The 17,500-nt window shown below is 45.5% G+C and overlaps 1 protein-coding gene across 2 annotated transcripts in view; it reads right to left on the bottom strand.

Annotated features, from left to right (window-relative positions):
* LOC143300530 (uncharacterized) overlaps nucleotides 1–17,500 on the bottom strand; it is a 27,511-nt gene that overhangs the window by 1,687 nt on the left and 8,324 nt on the right. For both annotated transcript variants that reach the window (XM_076614269.1, XM_076614268.1), the window contains exons 3-7: nucleotides 15,621–15,764; nucleotides 12,336–12,540; nucleotides 9,182–9,285; nucleotides 3,213–3,354; nucleotides 1–766 (exon numbers count right to left, since the gene is read on the bottom strand). The exon at nucleotides 1–766 is cut by the window's left edge and continues 1,687 nt beyond it. In XM_076614269.1, the coding sequence (XP_076470384.1) occupies nucleotides 672–766; nucleotides 3,213–3,354; nucleotides 9,182–9,285; nucleotides 12,336–12,540; nucleotides 15,621–15,764 (690 nt within the window). In that variant the 3' untranslated portion in view covers nucleotides 1–671. The remainder of the gene's footprint in view (nucleotides 767–3,212; nucleotides 3,355–9,181; nucleotides 9,286–12,335; nucleotides 12,541–15,620; nucleotides 15,765–17,500) is intronic.

Genomic DNA, 17,500 nt, shown 5'->3' with positions numbered 1-17,500 from the left:
CAGTGACTTCTTAAAAACTAAACAATGAAAAAAAAAGAAAGAAAAAAAAAGTCAGCAGTGCATTTCCAACGATAAGACAGAAAGTCTCGATAAAAATACTCAAGTGTGTGTGTGTGTGTGTGTGTGTGTGTGTGTGTGTGTGTGTGTGTGTGTGTGTGTGTGTGTGTGTGTGTTAGAGAGAGAAAGAGAGAGAGAGACATCAAGGACATGCCAAGAGCAGATTGCTTGTCAAAACATTGCACATAAGAGAGAGAGAGAGGCAGAGACAGAGACACAGAGAGAGGGAAGAAGACAGACAGACAAAGAGAGGAGTAGGGAGAGACAGGGGCGTGACAGAAATACAGATACAGGAGCAGACAGAGCGACATTATGCAAATTCCTTCCCGATATATACATGTTACAAACATCTTCCAGTATATTCACCTTCTTCTGTCCATCTAGAAAAAAAGAATAATTTTTTTTTAAAAATGGTCAACTGATATCACATACATAAAGTTCCTCCACCGTAGTATTCTGTTCTATGATTACACGCTGAGCTACACATCGAACTATGACCAACCCCAGCTTATACAATTTCAATTGAACAACTAACGATAGAGAATGTACTACTGGCTGCGTCGTTCGGCAGGGCATGGCATACTTCCGGTGCAGACGGAAATGACGTCAGCAGGCTAACGTTTCCCGGTGATGTTGGAGTCGATGGTGAAGAGAAGGGAGACGGTGTCGCAGATCTCATTCCGCTTCTGTCGGAGGTCGGCGTAGTTGCCTGAAAAAAAAATGAAAAAAAAGAAAAGAAAAAAAGGCCAAGGCTTCAGATGTATGTGTTCAGTTCCAGCCTGGGCCCCCTCATGAAGGGGCACGTGAACGTAACAGGGAGGTCTTAAAGACCCACTTTTCTTCTGAGATTCCCCGGTTATCATTAGCGAGAACCACGTGCTCATGCGCGTCTCCATTTCCTTTTTTTCCCCCTCGAAACCGAAAGGCTAAAATTTCGTCGTGAAAATCGCTGTCCCGAAGAAAGAGTTTTGAACAATTTCGGTGACTATTTTTGCACGTTTACAAGATATATTTGTTAAATAATTACAGCCATTATTTGCTTTAGTCTTCTATGTTTACTTTGTGCGTGTTTCTTGTCACATCTCGTATCTGCTATTCCGTATTCGAACTGATCCATTTACAAACTCTGTCGAAAAGTTCGTCCGAACAAAGGCAGTGCAAACTCAGAAAAGCGAGTGACGGTGGTGGGCTGCCATGACGTCATGTGACCTACTTCTCACTCTGCGAGGGACGAAAGCTCCCCCACGAAAGCGGACCTGCAAACCCTTCCTGTATAAGTTATGAACACTGAGACTGAAGACAATGCTACTTAGGGAATGTCAGTTTAATCTGGAATATCAAGAAAGACCGAAGCTTCTCATGAACGTGGCTGCGAACAAATAAAGCAATGACTATCATATCAGTTATGAACATGGGGGTTAAGGATGATGCTACTGTGGGTATCATCACGTTAATAACCAGGATCATTAAGAAACAACAGTTTCAGTTTCAGTTTCAGTAGCTCAAGGAGGCGTCACTGCGTTCGGACAAATCCATATACGCTACACCACATCTGCCAGAAACAACAAATTTCACGATATCTAGAAGCTTTGTAGAAATGCACAAACGAGAGGGAGTGGGAATGATTATGCAAACTGGGCGGTAAGGGACAAACAGAGAGAGAGACAGACAGACAGAGACAGAGACAGATTAACAAGATGAACCTATAAGCAAGGAGGAACTGCCTTTTGGAAATATATTATTCCCTACACAGTCCAGCCATACCAGAGAGACAAAAAAGCAGCAATTTGTGAACAAAAGACAAAATATCAAAACAATGGAAACACATTTCAGAGAGAGAGAGAGACAGAAAGAGAGACACACAGAGAGAGACACATACACACACAGATCCACTTACTCGCATGCACACACACACACACACACACACACACACACAAACACACACACCCACACACACACACACAAACACAAACACACACACACACACGTATGCACGCACACACACGTATGCACGCACACACACACACACACGGGCGCGCGCGCGCGCGCGCTCCCACTCATACATATACAAAACAACCAAACAACAACAAGAAACAAACACACACATAAACACACACAAATACACATACATACACACATACAAACACACGCATACACACACACACACACACACACACACACACACACACACACACACACACTCAAACACACACACACTAACACAAATACAAACATACATACAAACACACGCATGTACACACACACACACACACACACACACACACACACACACACACACACACACACACACACACACACACACACACACACACACACACACACACATGTGGAGTGATGGCCTAGAGGTAACGCGTCCGCCTAGGAAGCGAGAGAATCTAAGCGCGCTGGTTCGAATCACGGCTCAGTCGCCAATACTTTCTCCCCCTCCACTAGACCTTGAGTGGTGGTCTGGACGCTAGTCATTCGAATGAGACGATAAACTGAGGTCCCGAGTGCAGCATGCGCTCAGCGCATGTAAAAGAACCCACGGCAACAAAAGGGTTGTCCCTGGCAAAATTTTGTAGAAAAATCCACTTCGATAGGAAAAACAAATAAAACTGCAGGCAGAAAAAATATAAGAAAAAAAAAAAGAAAATGGGTGGTGCTCTCAGTGTAGCGACGCGCTCTCCCTGGGGAGAGCAGCCCGAGTTTCACACAGAGAAATCTGTTGTGACAAGAAAGAGAAATACAAATACACACACACACAACTCCCATCTCCCACCTTCCCACTGACATCCATCCCAACCCGGAACCCCAACCCACCCACCCCCCCACCGCCCCCAACACACCCCACCACCCTAACCACCACCCCCATGCTCACCACATGCACCACACCACCACCTTAACCACCCACACCACACCACCCACACCCCAAAACCACCTTAACCCCCACCCCCCACCGCCCCCAACACACCCCACCACCCTAACCACCACCCCCATGCTCACCACATACACCACACACCACCACCATAACCATCCACACCACACCACCCACACCCACACCCCCAAACCACCCTAACACCCGCCCTTGCACACACACACACACACACACCACACACATCACACACCCCTCAGCCCTCTCTCCCTCAACTCACTCTGCTGGAAGATGTGGTGGAAGTGTTCCTCATCGTGGAAGGCGTTGACGACGCAGTAGGCGTCCGCCGTGTGGGAGATCCACGAGTCCTTCAGGCAGTACAGCTCCGAGGGGTCGTGCAGGAACACCAGCCCGTGGTTCACCTGTCACACAAAGGCGTGCGGCTGTGTGTTTTTGGGGTGGTGGTGGTGGTGGTGGTGGTGAGGATGGGGGAGAGAGAGTGAGTGAGGGAGAGGAAGAGAGAGAGTGAGAGGTGGGGAAAGACTGATAGAGAGAGAGAGAGAGAGAGGGAGAGGGGTGGGGGGGGGGGGGGAAAGACAGATTAACTCACTCAGTACGGCCAGTCCTCTCTTCTCCTCTACACAGACCCCTTGGATGATGTCCAGTGGGTGTCTGAATGACCCAACCTTTACCTTCCGTCGTCAGAATTGTGGTATTCTTTGTCAACATTCACCTCTTTAGTATAAGAGCCTTCCGCCTGCAATATTTTGATGATGGTAACCGGGGTGAAACGCTGTTTACATCGTCTCTTTCGCCGTTCGTATGGAGAGAGTTAATAGAGTGAGAGAGAGAGAGAGAGAGAGAGAGAGAGAGAGAGAGAGAGAGAGAGAGAGAGGTGGGGGAAGACACTGATAGATAGATACATGGATAGATAGATAGATAGATAGATAGATATGGAGAGAGATAACGTGTGTGTGTGTGTGTGTGTGTGTGTGTGTGTGTGTGTGTGTGTGTGTGTGTGTGTGTGCGGCTTATCCTTATTTTCATTCTATCTTATTTCATGTTTCACTTCTTTCTAATTGATTTTATTTTCAATTCTTATTTCTTTTTTTACATTCTTATTTGTTTTAGAATATGCTTTTGTTATCATCTTTTTATGTTAATGTTTTACGAAAACCTATTGGAGGTTCTCAAAAGCCTGATCAGTGCATTGGGTTTATGCGGAGATCAGACATCTGTGTCTGTTTTCATCATACGTCGTAAGGGGTATAAGGATCGGTCCGCACGCCTCGACGATCATGAAGATGATATGGATACTTATACAGCGCCTGTCTTTGGTCGGAGACTTAGCTTTAAGCGCTTTACAGACCTGGTGTCATTCATCCAGGTTTCAGTCAAGCACACATATACTCCTACAGACATGTAACTTACGTGTACAACCATTTTGTTCATTGACCCCGACATGTAGGCAGCCACATTCCGTTTGAGGGGGTGGGCATGCTGGGTATGTTCTTGTTCTCCATAATCCACCTAACGCTGACATGGATTTCGGGATCTTTAAGATGCGTATTGATTGGAGACTCAGTCATTATCTGTGGAGACCTTAATGCAAGATTGAAGTTATGGGACCAGCGGAACACCAATCTACAAGGACTCGCACTTGAAGGAATGATAGGGGAAATTCATCTTAGCCCATTAACAACCACATCCCCAACTCGCCTTGGAACAAGACAAAGGGACAGTGACAGTGTGATCGACATCGCTCTAACATCTCCAAAATTCAGAGCAGGAATGAATGCAGAGACGCTTCCACACCAAGGCAGTGACCACCTCCCGGTAGTTTTCAGTCTACAGAAACTATAAGACAAACCCTGTTTGAAACCGCGTGATCCATTCCAGTATAAAACCAAAGAGTCAACCATCATCGAAAATTAAGACGCAGAAGAAACAAAAGAACGGCACCGAACAAGATGCAAACTATTCAGCCCCCATGGTGGAATACCGACACAGAGAGAGCCTGGATAGAAAAACGCGCGGCTGTCAAACCTTGGCAAAAAGAAAGAACAAAACCTTCTTCGGACAAAGATACTGAAACAAAAATGAAAGAAAAAACTAAACAGTTTGAAGTCATTGCTCAAGAGGCCAAAAATGACAGGTGGAAACAGTTTTGCGAGGCACTCAGTTATGACACAACATTGACAGAGTTCTGGCAATTTTATCGTCGCATGGAAGGGAAAACGTGCACAACAACAACCCCAGACATGTCAGATACTTACGGAACCAAGCTTAAGACAAACGAAGAAAAAGGATCCGCCCTGCTCAAACGTTTCATACAACAGAGTGATCAAAGAAACTTGGATGAAAAAAAGAAATATGTTGGGGAATTAAACCAAACCCTTATGCAGACTGGACCCGATGATGACTTGACAATAGATGATCTAAACGAAGCAATAGCTAAATGCAAGAAAGAATGAGCTCCTGAACAGGCAAGTCCACATGGGAAAATGCAGCTGCTTTTGCATATGAGGTATATGAAGAATTTCAAAGAAAAGAAGAAATACTAGCAGTAGCAATCGACCTTGAAGATGCCTACAATAAAGTCCAGTTTGCGCACCTCGTGGAGCTGCTACTAAGGTATGGAGTAAGTTTGACACTGACAAGATGGATAGCAGCAGCGCTTCAGGAAAGAACCGTCGTCATACGCCTCGGAGATTGGATGTCTGCACCTTTTAAACTATCCATGGGACTGCCACAAGGGTCTCTGCTCTCTCCTGTCCTCTACAACGTCTACACGAAGGGCCTTGCAGACTTAAACAACAATGGAATAGCTCGGTTGCTTACTCTTGCGGATGATGGTCTGGTCTTCAAAACTTCGAAAGATGCTCAGGAAAGAACTAAAGCCGTCCAGAAACAACTAAACAATATTGCTCGATGATGCAAAGACACAGGATCTGCCATCAATCCAGCGAAAGTCCAAACTTTGCTGTGCACCCTCAACAACAGAACCGCGAGCAAATCACCACCACCTGTGTCATTCGACGGGATTCAGATCGAGAAAACCGAATGCCTGCGCTACCTAGGAATACAGTTCGACAGGATGCTGACCAGAATATATACGGAAAATACTGTTCTCAAATGCAAAAAGGGCCTTTCAGTCTTAAAAGCAATGGCAACCAAAGGTATTGAACAACGCCACCTCTTCCTGCTATACCAATCACTCGTCCTCAGTGTGATCAACTACGGACTTGGGCTAACAACACCATCTCAAAGCAATCTCCAAAAATTAGGAAGAGTTCACAATGAAGCTATGAGGCTGATCCTTGGAACAACAAAAGACACGCCCACGGAAACCATGCGATATCTGCTTGACCTTCCTTCAGTGCAGACCAGAAACAAGTTAGAATAGGTTAAGACCTACTTCAAAGCATTAGAAAACCCTCAAAACCCACTGCATGACGCAGTCAAAGAACCAAAAGGCAGCCGTCTAGGACGAGGAAGATCATGGATGGGGCAAGCAGAAGACACAATCCAGCTAGTATGCCGACTACAAGATCTGAAAGAAACAAAAGAATGGGAGAAAAACCCCGAAAACCTCAACCATCTATTCAACACAGCCATTTCACCCACTCTAGGAAGACATTGTCGGGAATGGCCAGAGGGCAAAACTGATGCGGAAGTGAAACTACTCATAAAAGAAAACAGTAAAGAAGAGGACATCATCATATACACAGATGGCTCAGTCACCAAAGACCAATCCGGTTGGGGATTCACTGTGAAACAAAATGGAAAAACAATTAGGGAAGAGAATGCTGCCTACAAAGTCACAACCTCCAGCCTAACGATGGAAGCTGAAGCTGTGACACATGCCCTCCAGTGGCTATCGTCTATCCATATGCCCGGAAACCAACATGCCATGATTCTAACCGACTCAATGAACCTCATACAGAAAATTGAAAATGGAATGGGAAGCCCAGCGTGGCATAAGACAATGCGCAACTTTCAGGTGAAAAACACTTACATGGTCATACTGCCCGGGACCTGCAGGTGTTAAGGGAAATGAGCGAGCTGACAGACTTGCTGGTAACGCAACAACAACGAGCGGCCTACATCTAGGAAAATCGGAAATCCTCAGAAAAGTCAAAGAATACCAAAAAGAACAGGTACAAAGCCATCACACCATCGATCGTCTCAAAGAAATAAAGGCAGAGAGAGGGAGCGGCCGTAAGTCTAGCATGAAAAGTAGAGCACGATGCTTTGCAAATCAAACGAATATCGGCATCATTTCCAAACCAACATTGCGCAAATTTCTTCAAAACGGAACAGAGTCTCTGTGGGCTTTTCCAAATACAATAGACTGAGCAACACATTAGACGCCACGTTCTTGGCATCAGAGATCTTCTCCCATCCCTCTTGCGGCCAGTCAGTGGCAGCCTCTGTGCGTGTGTGTATGTGTGTGTTTGTGTGTATGTGTGGGTCTGTGTGTTTGTGTGCGTCTGTGCACGCGCGAGGGTGTAAGTGTACACAAGTGTCAGGAGAGTTCTGTGCACGTGTGTGTGTGTGTGTGTGTGTGTGTGTGTGTGTGTGTGTGTGTGTGTGTGTGTGTGTGTAGTGGGGTGGTGGTGGTGGTGGTAGAGGATGAGGTATATGTGTGTGTATGCATGCCTACACTGTGGGAGCAACGGAATATTGGAACGTGCGGGTGTGCATATATATATTTTGTATATATGTGTGTGGGGTTTGGGGTGGGGGATATGGGCGTATGTGTGTGTGCTTGTACAAGTAAGTGTGCCTGTGTGTGTGTGTGTGTGTGTGTGTGTGTGTGTGTGCCGTGGAAGCTGCGATACGTAGCCTAGAAATGAGTGTGTGGAGGAGGGGGGTAGAGGGGGTGCAGGGTAATGTGTATGTGTGTGTGTGTGTGTGTGTGTGTTGGGGCTCATGTATGTTTATGTGTATTTGACTGTGCTTTCATATCTGTGAAACTGCATGTTTGGTGCATATCTGTTATGCATATGTGTGTGTATGTGTGAATGTGTGTCTGCATTTTTTATATTCATTTGCTCATTTATCATCATTGTTGTCTTTTTATTTATTCATTTATTTATTTATTTATTTATTTATTTATTTATTTATTTATTTATTTATTATTATTATTATTATTAATTAATTAATTATTTATTTATTTATTTATTCATTCATTTTTTAAATTATTATTATTATTATTATTATCATTTATTTATTTATTTATTTATTGTACGCTTATAGTTGACTTCATCAAGTTTTTGCGCCTTATACATATTATTATTAGTAGTATTAGTTTGTTTTTAAAAAAATGTATTTATCTATTATTTATTTACTATTTTTTTTAATCATTTTTTCTCAAGGCCTGACTAAACGCGTTGGGTTACGCTGCTGGTCAGGTATCTGCTTGGCAGATGTGGTGTATCGTATATGGATTTGTCCGAACGCAGTGACGCCTCCTTGAGCTACTGAAACTGAAACTAAGATGCGCATTTGATTTTTTGCGTGCGCATTCACACGAAGGGGGTTCAGGCACTAACAGGTCTGCACATATGTTGACCTGCGAGTTCGGAAAAAAAATCTCCATCCTTTACCCACCAGGCGCCGTTTCCGAGATTAGAACCCGGGACCGTCAGATTGAAAGTCCAACGTTTCAACCACTCGGCTGTCGACGCCTCCTTGACAAGACACTGACAATGGCAGTGACACTGACACTGACACAGACACTGATACAGACACAGACACAGAAAGACACTGACACAGTCGCTGACACAAACACAGACACACACACTGACACTGACACCCACACTGACACCCCCACTGATACTGACATAGACACTGACACAAACACTAACACACTGCTACAGACACAGACACACTGACGCCGACACCAACACTGACACTGACACCAATACTGACACCGACACAGACACACATATACACACATTGACACAAAAACTGACACTGACACAAACGCAGACGCAGACACACTGACACAAACACAGAGACACTGACACAGACACTAACACAGAGACACTGACACACAGACACAGACACACAGACACAAACACAGACACTGACACACTGACACAAACACAGACAATGACACACAGACACAAACACTGACACAGACACAGACACACAGACACAAACACAGACACTGACACACAGACACAAACACAGACACTGACACACAGACACAAACACAGACACTGACACACGGACACTGACCTGCTGGTCGTCCAGGAGGGGGGCCACCTTGTTGACGAACTCGTGCTGCAGGAAGGCGTTGCTCTTGACGTTGTACATCTCCATCCAGTTGAACGTCACCCTGCCTGCAGTGGGTGGGGGGTGGGTTGGGGGGTGGGCAGACATTAGCGTGCGGTGAGACCACCATGACGATAACCATCACGACAATGATGATGCTTATCATGATGGTGACGGTGACGACGATAATAATGATGATGGTTACCACGATGGTGATGGTGACGACGACGATGATGATGGCTACCATGATGGAGATGGTGACGACAGTGATGATGGTTACCACGATGGTGATGGTGACGACGATAATGATGATGGTTACCATGATGGTAATGGTGACGACGACGATGATGATGATGATTATCACGAGGGTGATAGTGACATCAATAATGATGATAATTACCATGATGGTGATGGTGACGACGACGACGATGATGATGGTTACCGTTGATGGTGATGGTGATGACTATGATGATGATGATTATCATGATGGTGATAGTGACGTCAATAATGGTGATGGTGACGACAATGGTGATGGTGACGACGACGACGATGATGATGGTTACCATGACTGTGATGCTGATGACGACTACATCTATGGTGATGATGGCGATTATGACAAAGATGGTGGCGATGAAGAAGAAGGTGATTATGACGATACGAAGAAGAAGAAGATGATGATGCTGACGACGACGACGACGACGACAACGATGGTGGCGATGACGATGATGACGATTACCGCGGCCGCGATGATAATGACAACGGCACTAATAATCGTTATGACGAGAACGACGACGATGAAAATGAAGATGATATTGGTGCAAACGACGGTGGTGATGATGACAACGATAATGACGGTGATGGTGACGATGTTGAAGAAAGTAATCTGGTGGTGACTGTATTGGTGGTAGTAATGATGAGGAAGAGAATGATTTCTATAATGACGATGATGATGCTAATGTTGATGATGGTGACGATGATGATGATAGTGGAGGCGACAGGAAAATAAAAGAGAGGAAAGAAGATAGATAAATGTAGCCGTGTACCTGAGTGGTTTATTTATAATGAAAAGGTACGGTACAAAAGAATTGATTATTAATTATTGACTGAATTAAAAGATAGACAAGAATCCCCACGCACAGGCCAGGAACATATAGAGGCCAGTCACAAAGGGGTTTTCTATTGTTTTATTTACAAGAGTTAAGTAAGTAAAGAAGATGAGAAGAAGAAAACAGTGCCTGGAATGACGCAAACATATGTCACTTGATTTAATAGATGTTTAGAGAATAGGTTTAGAATGGGCTTTGAATTTAAACCGGGAATGGCGTCACACATTCTGCGCGGGTCGTTGAAAACCGGCATGTCAGCTGCGAAAAAGCCGTCTGCTATACAGCTTGTGCGTGAAGCAATATCTGAAGCTGAGCGCTTGGCTACATAAAAAAGAAATATAAGACAGAGGAAATGAAATACGATGATGATGGGCAGAAGTTTGGGGGAAAAAAGCAAAAGTCCAACCAGAAAAGACGTCAAGAGCAACACCAACATTCTTGAAGAAGAAGATGATGATAACTGCTGACAGTGGTGGTGGTGGTGGTGGTGGTGATGGTGATGACAATGACGAGTGTTGATACTGGTGGTGGTGATTGTGACGACGACGATGATGATAAATGACATATCGCCCAAGCACACAGACATAGACAAACAGATAAACAACAACAACAACAAGCAAACAGACAGAAAGACAGACAACAAAACACAAACCAACCACCATCGCCACCACCACCATCATCATAGCTACCCCACGGTACCATCCAAACCACCCCCTCATCAAGTGGAGTGATGGCCTAGAGGTAACGCGTCCGCCTAGGAAGCGAGAGAATCTGAGCGCTCTGGTTCGAATCACGGCTCAGCCGCCGATATTTTCTCACCCTCCACAAGCCCTTGAGTGGTGGTCTGGACGCTAGTCATTCGGATGAGACGATAAACCGAGGTCCCGTGTGCAGCATGCACTTAGCGCACGTAAAAGAACCCACGGCAACAAAAGGGTTGTTCCTAGCAAAATTCTGTAGAAAAATCCACTTCGATAGGAAAAACAAATAAAACTGCACGCAGGAGAAAAAAAGAAAGAAAAAAAGGGGGTGGCGCTGTAGTGTAGCGACGCGCTCTCCCTCGGGAGAGCAGCCCGAATTTCACACAGAGAAATCTGTTGTGACAAAAAGAGAAATACAATACAATACAAAATACAGTACAATACAATACAATCATCCTCAAGCAAAGACAAGGCAAGGCAAGGACAAGACAAGGCAAGGCAAGGCAAGGCAAGGACAAGGACAAGGACAAGACAAGGCAAGGACAAGACAAGGCAAGGACAAGGCAAGGCAAGGCAAGGACAAGGCAAGGCAAGGACAAGGCAAGGACAAGGCAAGGACAAGACAAGACAAGACAAGGCAAGGACAAGACAAGGACAAGGCAAGGCAAGGACAAGGACAAGGCAAGGACAAGGACAAGGCAAGGCAAGGACAAGGCAAGGACAAGGCAATGACAAGGACAAGACAAGGACAAGGCAAGAACAAGAACAAGGACAAGGACAAGGCAAGGACAAGGACAAAGACAAGGCAAGGTAATGACAAGATAAGACAAGGCAAGGAAAGGTAATGACAAGATAAGACAAGGCAAGGCAAGTTAAGGACGAGAGAAGGCAAGGCAAGGCAAGGCAAGGCAAGGCAAGACAAGACAAGGCAAGGCAAGGCAAGGCAAGGACAAGGCAAGAACAAAACAAGGCAAGACAAGACAAGGCAAGGACAAGACAGAGACAAGAGAAGACAACACAAGAAACCCTGTCATGAAAATGTGACAAATACGCCCCCCCCCCCCCAAATCCCCCACACCACCACCCCCCACCTCCCCTCCCACACATATACACATTCACACTGTCACCCACTTACCCTAGCGAACAGATCTCACACACAAAAAAGAAGAATTACAACCCAGGGCTGGCGAAATTCGTTCACGAATGTTTCCGTAACTTAATATGCTCATGGTTATGTTTAATTGTGTCTTATAAACCTTAAGGTTTTGTGACAATATTCTGCTCCGTTCTGTTCTATTCTATTGTATTCACCCTTGTCCATTTTGGGCAGGTATCTGAGCTTGACGACGAAGAGCTGGACTCCGTCAGAGGACGGGAGGAAGTCGTGCTGCTTCAGCTCGGGCTCGCTGTCGTACCAGCGCTGGGCCTTCTGCTCGGAGGGGAAGAGAAAGAGCGCCAGGCACCAGTCGTTCCTTGAGGCCCAGTCGTTGTCCCGGGGACACTCCAGCACGTGCACCTGGTGGGGACAGGATCGGTTTGCTTATTTATTTATTTATCTATCTATCGGGGACACTGCATAACGTGCACCTTGTGGGGACAGGATCTGTTTGCTTATTTATTTATTCATTTATTTATTTATTTATCTATTTATCAGGGACACTCCAGCACGTGCACCTGGTGGGGACAGGATCAGTTTGCTTATTTATTTATTCATTTATTTATTTATTTATCTATTTATCAGGGACACTCCAGCACGTGCACCTGGTGGGGACAGGATCAGTTTGCTTATTTATTTATTCATTTATTTATTTATTTATTTATCTATTTATCAGGGACACTGCATAACGTGCACCTGTGGGACAGGATCGGATTATTTATTTATTTATCAGGAACACTCCAGAACGTGCACCTTGTGGGGAGAGAATCGGTTTATTCATTTATTTTATTATTTATTCATTTATTTATTTATTCTTTTATTTATTTATTTATTTATCTATCGGGGACACTCCAAAACGTGCACCATTTGTGGACAGGATCGGTTTGTTTATTCATTTATTTTATTATTTATTCATTTATTTATTTATCTATCTATCTATCTATCTATCGGGGACACTATAAAACGTGCACCTTGTGTGAACAGGATCGGTTTGTTTATTCATTTATTTATTTTATTATTTATTTATTTATTTATTTATCTATCTATCTAACTATCTATCAATCGGGGACACTCCAAAACGTGCACCTTGTGGGGACAGAATGGGTTTATTTATTTATTCATTTATTTATCCATTTATCTGTCTATCGGGGACACTCCAAAACGTGCACCTTGTGGGAAAAGATCGTTCATTCATTCATCTATTTATTTATCTATTTACTTATTTATTCATTTATTTATTCATTCATTCATTCATTTATTTCTCGGGGGCACTCTAGAACATGCACGTTATGGGACAAGATCGGTTTATTTATAAACAAATCTATACATCTATCTATTTATCTATCTATCTATCTGTTTTAGTTTGTTTTCCCAACGCTGACTGTCCCCAAGCAGAAGCACCTGGTGTTGTGTGTCAAGTCAAGTCAAGATTTTATTTCATGATGGTAAACTGAATAAGCAACAATTGCTTTTTTTTACATCAAGCCATCAATGAAAATAATAATAATGATAATAATAAAATTGAAAAAAAGAATTAAAAAGAACGGAAAAAAAAGAAAAAAAAGAGGAGAGAGAGAGAGAGAGAGAGAGAGAGAGAGAGAGTGAGAGAGAGAAGAAACAAGCAGATGAAGAGCAACAATAACAAGAAAATGCATATATATATATATATATATATATATATATATATATATATATATATATATATATATATATATATATATATATACACAAGAATATTGCGATAAAGAAATACACAATTGCATTTCCATTTCACACACACACACACACACACCAACCACTGAACACAAATTCTCGGACACAATTACACCATGCCCATCCCACCCACATGCGCATGTTCTCCCATATAGTGCAAAATCCTTGCCAACACAAGCATATACAAAACCTTTCACAAATAATAGAAATATTAGACAAACAGATAAAAATTTGTATTACTGTTAATTATTTTCATGAGGTGATTCTTCAGATTTTTCTTAAACACGTTTTTATTTACGATACTTTTTTAGAGTGAGTGGGAGATTATTCCATAAAGTTCCACCAGAATACAGAAAGCTGGATTTGTAAAGGTTGTTTCTTGGTCTGGGTATGCAGAGGATGTGGTTGTGTCTGTGTTCATTAGTTTTAAAAGTGTCTGCAATCTTTTTTTGAGCATTTCCATACATAACATTATGCATGCAAACACCTTTGTTGAAGTACAGCCTGTTGTGAAAAGATAATATATTAAGTTATTTATAGTCCATTGGGGTCAGGTGTTTGGAGTCAGGGAGTTCGGTTTTAACAATACTATTTTCAGTGTTCTTTTATACATACGGTGAATAAACTTCAAGTTTGAGAGGCAACAGCTGTCCCATAAAGTTGACGCATAATGGATTACTGGCAGAATATGTGCACAGAAGAAGAGCTTTCGTGAATGGACATTAAGTGTGTGTGTGTGTGTGTGTGTGTGTGTGTGTGTGTGTGTGTGTGTGTGTGTGTGTGTGACAAGATCGGATATTTTTCGTTTGTTTTTCTGTTTGTTTGTTTTCCGAACGCCGACTGTTCCTGGAGCCATGCTGGCCGAATGAGTGGGGCTGCAGACCAAGGGAAAGAAACTCATCTCAGTTATCAAATTCTAGCCCAGATAATCAGGACAGCAGTTACCTCCCCTGTTTTCGTAATTGGAGAGGAGTGGGGGAGGGATGGGGGGGACTGCTGAGAAAGGATGTGTGTGTGTGTGTGTGTGTGTGTGTGTGTGTGTGTGTGTGTGTGTGTGTGTGTGTGTGTGTGTGTGTGTGTGTGTGTGTGTGTGTGTGTGTGTGTGTGTGTGTGTAATGGAACAGACTGTTGCATAGACTATGGTATGGAATGGTACAGCGGAGTATAGCACAGCAAAACACACACACACACACACACACACACACACACACACACACACACACACACACACACACACTACACATACCCAAATCCACTCAACACACAAACACACGAAAACACGCACACGCACACATACACACTGAGTAATAAACACACACACACACACACACACACACACACACACACACACACAGAGTGTCCGTTGCGCCCAGACACTTGCCCTCATTGCCGGGCTGACAGACACACAGACAGACACGACCCCCCCCCACACACACACACACATACCTACCCATCCCCCCACCCACCCACACACACATACTCACACACACAGAGACACACATACCCCACACACATACCTACCTACCTACCCCCCACCCGCACCCCCACCCCCCACACCCCCACACCCACACATACACACACACATACTCACACACACACAGACACACATACCCCCTACACATACCTACCCACCCCTCAACCCCCCACCTTCACACACACCCATCCCCCCACACCCACACCCACACCCATTCCCTCTCCCACACACACACACCCACATCCACACTCACAGTGTCCGTGACGCCCAGACACCTGCCCTCAGTTCCAGGCTGACGGATGCGGCCCAACATCCTGACGATGCAGTTGCGGATGGAGCGGTCCATGGTCCCCTTGTAGCGCATCACCACCAGCACCTGCCCGTTGGCCGGCGTGTGCTGACCAACCAACCAACCAGCCAACCAATCAAATCAGTCAGTCAATCAGTCAACTAGTCAGTTAGTCAACGAATGATGAACCAACCAACCAACCTGTCTTCCAACCAACCAACCAACCAACCAACCTGTCCTCCAACCAACCAACCAACCAACCAGCCAATCAATCAATCCCTCCCCTGTATACACACCTACTTCAAAGGTCCCTCCCCCCTGTACACACACCTACCTCAAAGGTCCTCCCCCCTGTACACACACCTACCTCAAAGGTCCTCCCCCCTGTACACACACCTACCTCAAAGGTCCTCCCCCCTGTACACACACCTTCCTCAAAGGTCCTCCCCCCTGTACACACACCTACCTCAAAGGTCCTCCCCCCTGTACACACACCTACCTCAAAGGTCCCCCCCCCCTGTACACACACCTACCTCAAAGGCCCCCCCTCCCCCCTGTACACACACCTACATCAAAGGTCCTCCCCCCTGTACACACACCTACCTCAAAGGTCCTCCCCCCTGTACACACACCTACATCAAAGGTCCTCCCCTCCCTGTACACACACCTACCTCAAAGGTCCTCCCCCCCCTGTACACACACCTACATCAAAGGTCCTCCCCCCCCTGTACACACACCTACCTCAAAGGTCCTCCCCCCCTGTACACACACCTACCTCAAAGGTCCTCCCCCCCCTGTACACACACCTACCTCAAAGGTCCTCCCCCCCCTGTACACACACCTACCTCAAAGGTCCTCCCCCCCTGTACACACACCTACCTCAAAGGTCCTCCCCCCTGTACACACACCTACCTCAAAGGTCCTCCCCCTGTACACACACCTACCTCAAAGGTCCTCCCTGTACACACACCTACCTCAAAGGTCCCCCCTGTACACACACCTACCTCAAAGGTCCTCCCCCTGTACACACACCTACCTCAAAGGTCCTCCCCCCCTGTACACACACCTACCTCAAAGGTCCTCCCCCCCCTGTACACACACCTACCTCAAAGGTCCTCCCCCCCCTGTACACACACCTACCTCAAAGGTCCTCCCCCTGTACACACACCTACCTCAAAGGTCCTCCCTGTACACACACCTACCTCAAAGGTCCCCCCTATACACACACCTACCTCAAAGGTCCTCCCCCTGTACACACACCTACCTCAAAGGTCCTCCCTGTACACACACCTACCTCAAAGGTCCCCCCTGTACACACACCTACCTCAAAGGTCCTCCCCCTGTACACACACCTACCTCAAAGGTCCCCCCCCCTGTACACACACCTACCTCAAAGGTCCTCCCTGTACACACACCTACCTCAAAGGTCCTCCCCCTGTACACACACCTACCTCAAAGGTCCCCCCCCCCTGTACACACACCTACCTCAAAGGTCCTCCCCCCCCTGTACACACACCTACCTCAAAGGTCCTCCCCCCCCTGTACACACACCTACCTCAAAGGTCCTCCCCCTGTACACACACCTACCTCAAAGGTCCCCCCCCCTGTACACACACCTACCTCAAAGGTCCCCACTGTACACACACCTACCTCAAAGGTCCCCACTGTACACACACCTACCTCAAAGGTCCTCCCTGTACACACACCTACCTCAAAGCCCCCCCTCCCCCCTGTACACACACCTACCTCAAAGCCCCCCCCCCACCCCTGTACACACACCTACCTCAAAGGTCCTCCCTGTACACACACCTACCTCAAAGGTCCTCCCTGTACACACACCTACC

This window comes from Babylonia areolata, chromosome 26 (genome assembly GCF_041734735.1).
Source record: "Babylonia areolata isolate BAREFJ2019XMU chromosome 26, ASM4173473v1, whole genome shotgun sequence".
NCBI classification, from domain to species: Eukaryota; Metazoa; Mollusca; class Gastropoda; order Neogastropoda; family Buccinidae; genus Babylonia; species Babylonia areolata.
This window is presented reverse-complemented; position numbering and strand designations above follow the sequence as displayed.